Source organism: Bos taurus, chromosome 15, assembly GCF_002263795.3.
Source record: "Bos taurus isolate L1 Dominette 01449 registration number 42190680 breed Hereford chromosome 15, ARS-UCD2.0, whole genome shotgun sequence".
NCBI lineage: Eukaryota > Metazoa > Chordata > Mammalia > Artiodactyla > Bovidae > Bos > Bos taurus.
Window position 1 is genome coordinate 28,110,779 of NC_037342.1, and position 12,361 is coordinate 28,123,139.

Here is a 12,361-nt window from a genome sequence, read left to right on the forward strand (position 1 = left end):
TGGGGGACCAAGGTGCATTCTGCTGGGTGCCCCGACTACTGGCATGGCCTTGAGCCTGTTGTGAGCCTTTCTGGGAGTCAGGGGGCAGCAGAGGCCCAGTCTTGGTGGGTGCAGGAGGGAGGCAAGCGGCCAGCCAGCTCCTTACAGCCAGGCCACAGACAGGGTGGAGGGAGACAACTCGTGTTGGGGAGAACCGTCATTCTAGAAGGGGCCTTCTGGCAGTTTCTGCCCTCAGCCCCCGCCCCAGGCTGCTCACCCTTGCCAGCAGGCTCGATGGTCACCTTCTCACTGCTGTTGCCCCGGCCGGCGGAGGTGACGGCGGCCACCCACAGCAGGTACTGCTGCCCGCGGTTTAGGTGGGCGATCCTGTAGAAGAGCTGCTCCGGACTTGTCTCATACTCGCTGGGTGCCTGCGGGGCAGAGGCGAACGCGTTCTAAGAGCCAAGGCCCCTGGGTCTCCACCTCCACTCTTCCTGGGGGCCCTAGGCTCAGTGGGGGCAATGGCCAGGGCGATGGGCGGTGGAGACAGGATCCTGCCTAGTTGGCCCTTTCTGGTTTTGGAGCAACACTGAACAGCTTGCCCTGGACTTGGCCCTGGGCACTGATGGGCCGGCTCTGGCGGTTTGCTGGGTCAGTTTCAGTTCACCTCTTGGACTGATCTAGTCGCTGGCTGTGATGGCTTCAGGCCAAGAAATGTGAGTGTTTCGGGTGGGTGAGAGATGGAGGGAGACAGGAGAAGGGAGAATGGAGGTTGGGGGGGATCCCAGGAAAACCCTGAGAAAAGGGAGTCTCTAAGAAGCTAAATGACTGCGTTTGCCTTATTAGGGTTGTAGACAGGCTCCCCCAGCCTGTCCCCACTCAGAGTCACCTGCCAGCCCTACTGCCTAATGTCTCCTTCATTCCTACCACCTGTTCCCGCTGCCCCTCCCCCCCCCCCATTCTTGGGGAGGAAGGGGAGGGAGAGAGAACTACGAGAGTTTCACGGGGCAGCACTTTATTAATGATTATTAGTGGTATAGATCACCGTATATATTTGTAGGTTATATAAATCTATAAAAATTTTTTTAACCAAATGACAGTTTTGACAAGTTGCCAACAAAACAATATCGGATCCCAGTGGTTTTACCAGTTGCTTTGATGAAAAGATTATGTTGCCTTGGAAACCAGAGGCTCAGATATTGAAATGAATTTGAGAAGGAGCTTTTGATAAGCGCTAGTTTGCAGACCTCCTGTCAGCCCCTTCCCTGGTGCAGGCGGGATGGGGCTGACTTTCATTTCATTTTATTTTTTGGTCAGCCGCGGGGAAGGGAAAGCAGGACAGCACCAGGGCCTCTTTGAAATCAGGGCGGAAGTCTAGGGAGGGGGAGCAGCCCCTGGAACAGATGGGGGGCCCCGAGGCCAGAGGGAGCTAGTAATTAGTTATTTTTGCAGTCAGGGGATGTTGCACACGCATGCCCCCATGCTCACACTCTCATGCACACGGATGTGTAGACACATTCAAGCACATGCTGAGGGACAGATCTCCAGACAGACATGGGGTCACAGAGGGACATTCTTTGCCACCCATGGGAGGGCTGAGGGGCCCAGTGACTTGTAACAGGAGAAAACATCCTTTCTGGTTCCAGACCATCTGTAAGAAGATGCTCAGGAGAGGGTACAGGCATCCCCACCACACACACACACACAGCTCCCTGGCAGATCCCCCCTGCTGCCTCTCTCGTGGGGAGCTGGCCTTGGGCCCAGGAGCTCCCAGAAAGCCACCTTGAGCCCTGGTAGCTGGGAAGTCCTTTCAGGGTGCAGTGCTCCGGGACCGTGTGGGTATCTGCAGGTCATATCTGAGCATGAGGCAGGGCAATAAAGTAGCTTTGACACCTGCCTGCCTTTCTTACCGTATGGACCACAGTGTCTCTCATGGTTCCTGGGGCCTCAGTTTTCTCTCCTGCAAACTAAGAAAGCAATCCAGCTCCGCCTGCCCTGACTGGTCACAGTGAGGACTCCTGAGGCAAGGAGTGTGCCAGTCCTTTGTAAGTGGGGACATGTTCTTCTCTTTTGTAAACAGGGGCATGTGTTTCTGTGAGGGTGGAAGTGTGTGTGTGCGTGTGTAGAGAAAAGTTAAGTATCCTTGCTTGTGTCTGTCAGTGTGTACCTGACTGTGCATTGTGTCCACACAGGGCAGGAAGGCTTTGGCTTCCCCTGGAAGGCATTAGCATCTTACCCAGGTCCTGGGTGCCTTCCTTTTAACCTGGACTTCCCCCTAATCTCCTGAAATCACTTTCAAAAACATACAACTACACTCCAAAATAAAATCACAGTAATCAAAGGTTAAAAAAAGGTAAAACTATGCAAGGAGAAACTATAGGTTAATTACTTACCTATTTTTCTAATCAAAAAATAAAAAATAGAAAATCACAAATAGAAAAGTCATAACTAGAAATGATTTATAAATTTGAATTATATGAAAAGAAAACCTATGGTATAATGAAAACTAGAATAAAAAGGGAAGCAATGAACTGGCAAACACCTGCAACCTATATGAGCAAAAATGGTTATTATCTTTAATATGTAAAGAGCACTTAAAAATAAACAAGAAGAAAACCATGATCTACCCAAATATAAAATGTAGAAAGGACATGAATTGACAATGATCCAAAGATGAAAAAAGCCAAAAATCACATAACACACAATAAAATAATCAACTTAGTTTAGAATCCAACTGACAGAAAATGAAAAATATATAATCTTAGATTAGCATGTGCACAAGGGAAAAATACATGCTACTCATAATGCTGGTGGAAGTGTAAGTTGGTACAAACTTTCTGAAAAGTAGTTTGCAAATGTGCATGCAAACCTCAAAAATATTTATACTTTTTGTGATCCATGGATTCCTATAAAAATTTATACTAAGAAAATAATAAAACAATAAGTATAAAGACTTTTATGAAGAATTCTCCATGAAAAATTATTTATAATGGTAAAAAACTGAAAATAGATTAAATATAGAGCAATTCAGGGACTGGTTAAGTAGATTATATATATACAGGCACTCAAGATAATATTTTAAAAGAATATTTGATGTCAACTCTATTTCAATAAAAAGAATATTTAATGGTGTAGAAAAGTGCCTACATATACTACATGAAAAATGGAGATTATATAATATTTTATAAATTTTATTTTTAATTTTATAAAAAACCAAAACAAAACCATAGTGTATGTGCAGGTCAAGGATTGGAAAATTATACCCCAACACATTGCCAGTGGTTATCTTTAGAGAGTGAGAATGCAAGTAATTTTTACTTTCTTCTCTATTCTTCTATATGTTTATAGAATTTTCTACAATAAAATTGTATTATTTTGACAAACAGCAAATGTATTAAACTGGAAACATTTCTAACAGGACTCAGTGCAGCTCTGGCTAGCCTTGGCCAGCCCCAGGGTGTAATTCCTGGTATCCTGCACCTCATGCAGTTTCCCACATCTATTCTGAGAATTCTGCACACACAAGGTCACGCACTCCAGTATGTATGCACACACTCAGACTCAGACACACGTGCATCTGCCTCTCAGCCTCTCATTCCCGCAGTCTTGCTTCATTCCATGTACATGAGTGTGCCCTCAATCCTGGAGCTCTTTCATAAATGAATTTGTGATGCAGTTGCTTGGAACCTGGAGTATATTTCTACAAAACGATCGCCCACCACCCATAACCACAGGTGGTGGTCAGGTCCCCTGGCCCCTTGTTCAGCCCAGTCCCTGCTTTGCAACATGGCTGAACTGAGTTCTCATCACGCCAGCACATCTGCCCCCCACCCACAGGAGAGAGGTGGTTCCTTCACGCTCGGGACATGAAGGGGAAGGAGGGAGGGTCTCCGGGTCTGCAGTAGCAGGAGGAGGGCATGGGAACCAGGGGCTCTGCTCTGGAGCCTAGAAGTGTCCCCCACCAGTGGATTGGGGCTCTTGGAGACTGAGTTAACGAGGACACTCTGCTCCCAGACACCAATCCCTTTGAAAGACTTCATTATGAGAGGAGGTACTGCGCGTACAGACCCAAGCTGGAGAAGGAGTTCCCACCCTCTCATCACTTTATGAAGGAAAATTTGCCCAATGTCTAAGACTTCACAATTGCTAGGCTGCTAGCAATTCATTCATCAAATGTATGTCCTGGACAAGGATGTTCCAGGCACAGTGTTCTATGGCTCGGGACCTGAAGATGAAAAGATGCCGCCCTTGTCCTCACAGGGCCCCACAGACCAGTGCGGGAGACAGGTGAGTGAGCAGGTAACTGCCATTTAACACATGCAGTGTGTGCTAGAGGATGAAGAACGTGCCGTGGATGGTAGGATCAGTAGGGGCAGAGGTGCAGGGGTGTGAAAGGCAGAGCAGGTGTCCAGAATGGTGACCAGCCTAGTGTAAAAAGAGCCTGGAAGGTATGTGTGTACTGGGGGGAGGGGCAGGAGGAGAGGGGCAAAGGGGCAGAAAACACAGCTGAACATGTTAACTGGAAAATTGGCACACACCCCCCCGACAATGACAGAGTTCTCAACCTAACATCTGCAGACCCCATGACCCAGCAGTTCCTTTCACAGGCCCAACAGGAATATATACACAAGAGCACCAAGAGACACGGAGTTCACAATAGCACCAACTGCAATAGCCCCAAACGGAAAACTATTCAAATGCCTGTCAATGGATAATTATAAATAAACTGTGATATATACATGTAATTGAAAACTATACAGAAGTGAGAGTGAATAATCTCTAACCACACACAACAATATGGATGAAATTCACAAATTCAAACTAATGTTGGGTCGAAGAAGCCAGGCAGATTTTATATATATATATTATATATATATATATAATCCCAGGGACGGGGAGCCTGGTGGGAGGCCGTCTATTGGGTTGCACAGAGTCGGACATGACTGAAGCAACTTAGCAGCAGCAGCATGTATATATATAAAATGCATGCATGTATATATATATAATGCATGCATCCATGTGTGCTCAGTCACTTCAGTCATGTCCAACACTTTGAGACCCCACGGACTACCCATGGACTGTAGCCTGCCAGGCTCCTCTGTCCATGGGATTCTCCAGGCAAGAGTATTGGAGTGGGTTTCCATGTCCTGCTCCAGGGGATATTCCCGACCCAGGGATCGAAACCAAATCTCCTGCATTGCAGGCAGATTCTTTACCCACTAAGCCAACTGGGAAGCCCATATATATTGTGTATTTGTACTTGATATAGTATTAATCTGAAGTCAGGATGATGGTTATACCTGTAGGGGGAGGGTGGTGACCTTCTGGGGTGTTGCCCTATTTCCTGCTCTGGGAATCCCCCCACTCAGTGCCTGGAAGTGCTATGAAAGTTCATGGGGCTGTACAGTCATCATATGTGTACTTTCCTGCATGTGAAATAGTGACGGTGAGGATGGAGAGGAGGGGGCGGAGTCACTGAAAAGACATTCCTGGGCTTCTCCTCTGGGAATAGAGCTATGGCCTCACTGGCGAGGAGCGGGGCTGCCTATGGCTCAGAGGGTAATTCAGAAAGACCACAGGAAAGCGGAGAGCGGGGGACGAGATGATGACACAATTACCGAGCAATTTCAGGGCAGCTTTCTGGGCTGTCAGAAGCTCATCTGCAGGTGCTGGGGCTGCCGTCACATCACTAGTTGCTGATGGAGGGAGAAGCCGGCCTTCTCCTGCTCCCTGATCTCCCCCATCCTGAGCACATCTCTCAACAGTACTCACGCCCCCGCCCCCGGGAGCACCCTCTCTGCTCCCCTCACTAGCCTGGAAGCATCCCAAGGGCACGTGTTTCTTTGCACTTGCTCTCACAATTAGAACAGGTATACTACAGATCAGCCACCCAGCAGAACTCTGTGACTGAGTGGCTGGAGATAAGGAAAGGGGCAGAGGGGAGGATGCCTGTTATGGGATGTGGGTGCATAGCCACCTGCATGAGATGAGAACCTGCCCTCATCCTCTCCTCCCTCTTAGCAGCCCTTGATGGAGGGCAGGGGCCAGCCCCCCACACTGTGCCCCAGTGCCAGGGGCCTCCTTACTTTATACTCCCAGGTTTGGGCAGGCAGCGCCCAGAGAGAGATGCCCTGGTCTTCCCCCAGCTGCCCCCATCTTTTCCCCTCTTCAACTGGATCCATGCTGAGGGGGCCACTTGGGGCAGAGCTCCAGCAGCCCTCTAAGCCCAGACTGACCATGCTGAAAAGCTGATTCACTTCCAAAAGCCATGGGCTAGCGAGTGCTCAGTCCAGAGCTCTGGGATCTGCTAGGAGCTTCCTTGGTCAGCCCGACCAGAAGAGCTGAGGCCCTGTCCTCCCTCTCCCACCTGCTTGAAGGAGACCCCTACTCAAATAAGCCTCCAGGGCTTGTGATAATCTTGTAGTCCTTGGAATGGAGGACTGACCCAAGATGGACTTGGGTAAGGCTTCAACCACTCTTGGGTGACCGGTGCCCAAACTCATCCATGAATCAAGTCGAAACACAGATATAACCAGCCCCAGGATTTGGCCCAGAAGCAGCTGATCTATAGGGTACTTTCCTTTTCCCCTGTCCTGCCCAACATTCAGCCCTGGGCCCACTTACCGGCTGGCCAGACCCGGGGCTGGAACAGAAGATGGTGTACTTGCGGATCACCCCGTTGGGCTTGGTTGGGGGGAGCCATGACACGACCACACTGCTGGCGGATGAAGGAACAGCTTTGATGCCCGCAGGGGGACCTGGAACTAAGCAGGGGGAAGGTGGGGTCCGTTTAGAGAATGGAGGAACAAAGCCTTTAGGAAACAATGACAGGTTGGAGAGATTAAGGCAGATTAATCTGGGAGAGCTTCCTGAAGGAGGCATCTTTGAAGCTCTGGTTTAAAGGAGGAGGTTCTAGCATGGCAAACAGTTGAGAGGATAAAGGTGATCATTAGGGGCTTGGAACAAAATCTCTGAGATGGAGGCATTGGGAATGGCCAGCTACAGAACTCTTTGGCCAGAACCAAGAACTTAAGAGACACAGGAAAGAAACAGAACCCATAAGGAATTCATCTTGATCCCAGTGGTCCTAACCTGATCCCCTAGCCAATGCTCTACTAACTAAGCTTGTATGTAGGCCAAATATACTGGTCACTTTGCTCTTTTTGGCCTGTGAGCTCCTTGAGGCTGAGGACTCTAGAGACTCACAGAGCAGGCCTCCTCCTGAGGGTCAAAGGTCAGTGGTCAGCCAGTGGGTGACTGTGCTTCCTGCCGTGTACTCAGGGTACTGCCCTTGGGGTGCTGGCTAGGCTCTTTCTCTTTCCAGGAGGGAAAAATCTTAGAATTGGCTGAGAAACCCATCCCGAGTGGATCTGAGCCTATGGACTGTGACCTCCCCTTGCTCCCATGTCTGGGCCTGCCTGGGACCCCAGGGCCTGGAGCCTAGCAGCATCCTGTTTCCAGCCCATACTCTCCTTCATTTTTTCCTTGTATTGCTGTAACTTGTCTTCTCTCCTGGGAGCTTTTATGCTCCTTTGAACGTTGTGATGGTATCCTATTCAACTTATGTTATCTCTCTAAGCCTCAGTTTCTCCATCTATATGGACATAACAACCACATTAAAGGTTTGTAGTGAGAATCAGTGCTAATTAAGATAAAGCACCTGACATGGTGCCTAACACAGAAGAGACTCAATAAATTGTAACAGTTAGTACTTTTGCACTCCCTTCCTGCGCTCTCAGTTTTTAGCACCTACTGCAATTTTTTAAAAATCTAACAAGTGGTCAACAATTCTAGGTTAAATAAAATACGTAGAAACAGTATCATCCATCCAGGGGCCTGAGCCCAGAAGCTGGCAGTCATCCTTGACTCTGCCCTTCCTCACTACTACAGCCTTGCCATTTATTTCTGCTAGAGGTCTCTGCTGTTCTGGGATGCAGGGGGTGGGTGTTTACGGATGGCCACGGGGGCAACTGCAGAGTTCAAGTCTTCTCTGGCCTTGCACACTTCTTTCTTACCAGTTATTAAGAGAAATATGTGTGATTGTAGACGTATCTATTTATCCTTGTTGTTCTGTTGGTTTTTATTTCTGTGTATTTTGAGGTTATATTATTAGGTTCCTAAAAATTTAGCACTGTTTTATTTGCCTGGTAAATTAAGTCTTTTATCATAACAAAAGTGTCCTTCTAAGAATGATTTTTGCCTGAAAGCATACAAGGTCTGATATTAATATTCCAGTTTTCTCTAGTTTTGTATGGTACATCTTTTACCTTTTTCCATGCTTAACTTTTCTACACCTTTATGTTTTGATGTCTCCTAAACACAGCACATATTTGAGTTTTGCTTCACTGCTAGCCGGTCTGGCTTCTTTATCTTTTAACTGGAGAATTTAGCCAATTTATCTTACTACTGATACATTTGGGTCTAACTGTCCCACCTTCCTATTTTCTATTTGTCCCACCTATTGCTTTCCTTTCTACTGTCCTCTGTGCCCTCCTTTGGATTGTGCATTAAAAGAAACTCTGTTTCCCCCTTCTATTAGTTTTGCTATTATGCAGTCTTTCATAACCTTTAGATTGTGTGAGTCTCTGACTTACCAAAGTCTAGTAACTGCCGCTTTTCTTCTCAGATAATGCGAGGACTTGGAATTTCCATTTACTATCTCTCCATTTACATGCCGTTGTTATATATTTTAACTCTGTAATATCTGGACACCCCTTTCAAGGTGATTACATCATCATTTTATGCAGTCAATATTGATTTCAATTTACCCACATATTCACCATTAATTGCTCTGCTTTCCTTTCTTCCCACATCACTGAGCTTCTATCTGGGATCCTTTTCCTTCTAGTTAAAGAACACCCTTTAGTATTTCTTTCAGGGCAGCTATGTTGGTGATAAGTTCTCTCAGTTTTTGTTTGTCTGAAAACGTCTTGATTTCACCTTAATCTTGAAAAATATTTTTAAAAGGTATAAAGTCACAGGTTGATAACTATTTTTTTTTTTAATTTCTTTTTTTTTATTATTTATTTTTTTTTTATTTTTAAAATTAAAAAAATTTTCAGGTATACACGTGCTCCCCATCCTGAACCCTCCTCCCTCCCCCCTCCCCATACCATCCCCCTGGGCCGTCCCAGCGCACCAGCCCCAAGCATCCAGCATCGTGCACTGAACCTGGACTGGCATCTCGTTTCATACATGACATTTCACATGTTTCAATGCCATTCTCCCAAATCTTCCCACCCTCTCCCTCTCCCACAGAGTCCATAAGACTGTTCTATACATCAGTGTCTCTTTTGCTGTCTCGTATACAGGGTTATCATTACCATCTTTCTAAATTCCATATATATGCGTTAGTATACTGTATTTATGTTTTTCCTTCTGGCTTACTTCACTGCATGGAAGCAACCTAGATGTCCATCAGCAGATGAATGGATAAGAAAGCTGTGGTACATATACACAATGGAGTATTACTCAGCCATTAAAAAGAATACATTTGAATCAGTTCTAATGAGGTGGATGAAACTGATAACTATTTTTGTTTTCATACATACTTTAAATATCTCATTGTGTTGTTTTCTGGCTTCCACTGTTTCTGATAAGTGAGCTGACAGTCTTATTTTTGCTCCTTTGAAGGTAACTGGTTTTTCCATCCTCTGGTTGCTTTTAAGACTTTTCTCCATTTGTTTATGTTTCAGTAGCTTTATTATGATAAGCCTAGGTGTGGACTTTAAGTTATTCCTTGTGAAGGCTGTAGAGCTTCTTGCGTTTGGGCTTGATATCTTTCACAGCTTTGAAAAGTTTTCAGACATTTTATCTTCTGCTCCATTCTCTTTATCCTCTTTTTTGGATATCTTCTCACAACTTCTATGTCCTTGATACTCAGAATGTAGTCCATGGATTAGCAGCAGTGTCGCCTGGGAGCATGTTAGAAATGCAAAATCTCAGGTTGTACCCTAGACCTACTAAATCAGAATCTCAATTTTAACATGATTCCTCAAGTGATTTGTATGCACAGTAAAGTTTGGAAAGCATCGCTCTATGTCTTATTTGCTCTTTTATTTTCCATTCTTTTGTCTTTTTGTGCTTCATTTGATATTATCTTCTGACCTATCTTCTAATTCACTAAGTATCTCTTCAGCTGTGTCTAATTTGTTATTAAGCCTATCTAGTGAGTTCTTAATTTCAGATATTAGTAGTTTTTGTTTCTAGATTTTTTATTTCATAGCTTCCAATGCTCTTAAAATTTAATGAAACCCATTTGGAATTCTTGCAGAGCTGCTTCTTTTGTCTTTTTCTGCGGGCTTTTATTCACACTGTCCCCATTGTTTTTATTGTATGCCAGACACACTATTCGCAAAGTTGTTTGTGGAAATAATTTGAGGTCTCAGATGATATAATCATCCTAAAGAGAGAATTCATGTTTGCGTCCAGCAGGCACCTGCAATCTGGGACACTAGCAACCTGAGGTCACCTCAATCTAATTTCTAGGACTGAGATGATCTGAGGCTGAGCTGTTTACTTTTGGTCCACTTTTAGAGTTCTGCCCTTCATGCTCTCAACTCAAAGTAGGCTGGAGTGGGGAGCAGAGGAGGGTTCACTCTGTAGCAGGCCCTGGCCTCCAATTCATGTCTTTCTGGCACTGCTCAGTATCTCAGTCACTGCCTCTAGACTCAGCAAACATCCCTCGGGGGAAGAGCTGTCCCAAATACCAAGATCACCTCCTGGGCCTCTATTCTCCCTTGGATCCTGGCCCAGTAACTCTTCACTTTCCTGCCAGCTCTCTAATTACCTTCAAGCAAGTATTTAAAAATATTTTATTCAGATTTCCTAGTGTCCAACAAGGAGGAGAGTGGATTGGAGTCACACTCTCTACCATTCCTGGAAGTGGAACCCCTTTGATATGTTTCCCTAAACCTGTCCCTCCTCCTTCCTTCATCCTCATTGCTGCTGCCTTCCTTTTCTTTGCCTAGAGGCCCACAGGTTCTAAGAGGCCTTTCCCACCCTAGTCCTTATCCCCTATTCGATTCCTGTGACCAATCCTCCATGCTTCTACAAGAGTTATCACCTAGGTCATGCCTCTTTCTCAGTTAAAAACCTTTAAAGTGGTCCTAAGTCCAACCCAACTTTGCACTCTGAGGCTATATAGATAGGTCTGGTATTCACAGGGCAGATGAGCAGCAGGCAAGAGGTTTCGAGCTAAAGAACTAAGTATAGCCAAGCCAGCCTGGAACCAAGCTCAGACTGAGAGATCTGGACTTAAGAAGTGAGCTTGAATTGATATGCTTGCATTTTATCTTGCTTTTCTCTAAATTCTCTGTCAATTTTATTTCCTTTGGCAAAATCCTGCGGGGGCCTGGTGGGGGTGGTGTGTAGGAAGTTGCAGTGTCTTCCGATTAGGATATTTGTCCAAGGTGCCGTGGCAGAGCTGGGACTAGAATGTGGATCTGTGTGCTTTCCAAGTCAGCTGAGTAATACCTGTAATGACTGCCACCTACAAATTGCAGACCCCGGTGGCGTGGAGCAGTAGGGTGGGGCGGGCTTGCTTGCCTGCCTACCCCTCTGCCATCATTCCTCCCTATTCCTTGCTTGCGTGGGTAACCTGTGCTCCTCCACCCTTCAGAGAAATCTGTCTCCATCACCTACACCAGAGGATTTATCATGCTTAGAGTAAGTCAGCCATGATAATTCCATTCTCCTCTCAGTGACTAGCTTTGCGAGAGGCATATTGCCCTGCTGTTGTTGATAGGAAATGAGCATACGTCTGCTGAGGGGGTTTCTGGGAAAGGTTTCTTTTACTCCCAAGAGACGCACGCCCATAGGAAGAGACTGCTTCTCTCACTCTGAACTCTGTCTTGTCTGGCGTGATGCCTGGAGCTGCAGGCATCTTGAAATCATGGGAGGAACAGCTGACAGGCTGAGGATGGCAGAGCAGGAAAGATGGGAACCAGTGAGTTACCCAACCCCGGAGCTGCCCTACTCAAGACTTCTTGTTTTGTGTGATAATAAATGTGCTTATTGCTTCAATCTTTTTTTAGTTGCATTACGCACAACCAAAAGCTTCCTAACTGACACAAATGGTGTGATGGAAAGCATAGAGGTTGGGGAGGCAGGAAAGCTCTCATTTGCCACCCATCAGTTTTGTAACCTGCAGCAAATTGTTTTAGCTCTCGAGGCCTCCGTTTTCTCATCTCTAAAATGGAAATAATACCCTCCCCAAAGGGCTATTGGAAGGCTGCTGCTGCTGCTCAGATGCGAGTCGTGTCTGACTCTTTCCGACTCCATGGACTGTAGCCTGCCAGGCTCCTCTGTCCATGGGATTCTCCTGGTAAGAATACTGGAGTGGCATGCTACTTCCTCCTCTGGGGGATCTTCCCAACCCAGG

The 12,361-nt window shown here is 46.1% G+C and overlaps 1 protein-coding gene across 1 annotated transcript in view; it reads right to left on the bottom strand.

Annotated features, from left to right (window-relative positions):
• DSCAML1 (DS cell adhesion molecule like 1) overlaps positions 1-12,361 on the bottom strand; it is a 366,160-nt gene that overhangs the window by 15,546 nt on the left and 338,253 nt on the right. Inside the window, exons 20-21 of the mRNA XM_002693002.7 lie at positions 6,604-6,743; positions 257-410 (exon numbers count right to left, since the gene is read on the bottom strand). Coding sequence (XP_002693048.1) covers positions 257-410; positions 6,604-6,743 — 294 coding nt within the window. The remainder of the gene's footprint in view (positions 1-256; positions 411-6,603; positions 6,744-12,361) is intronic.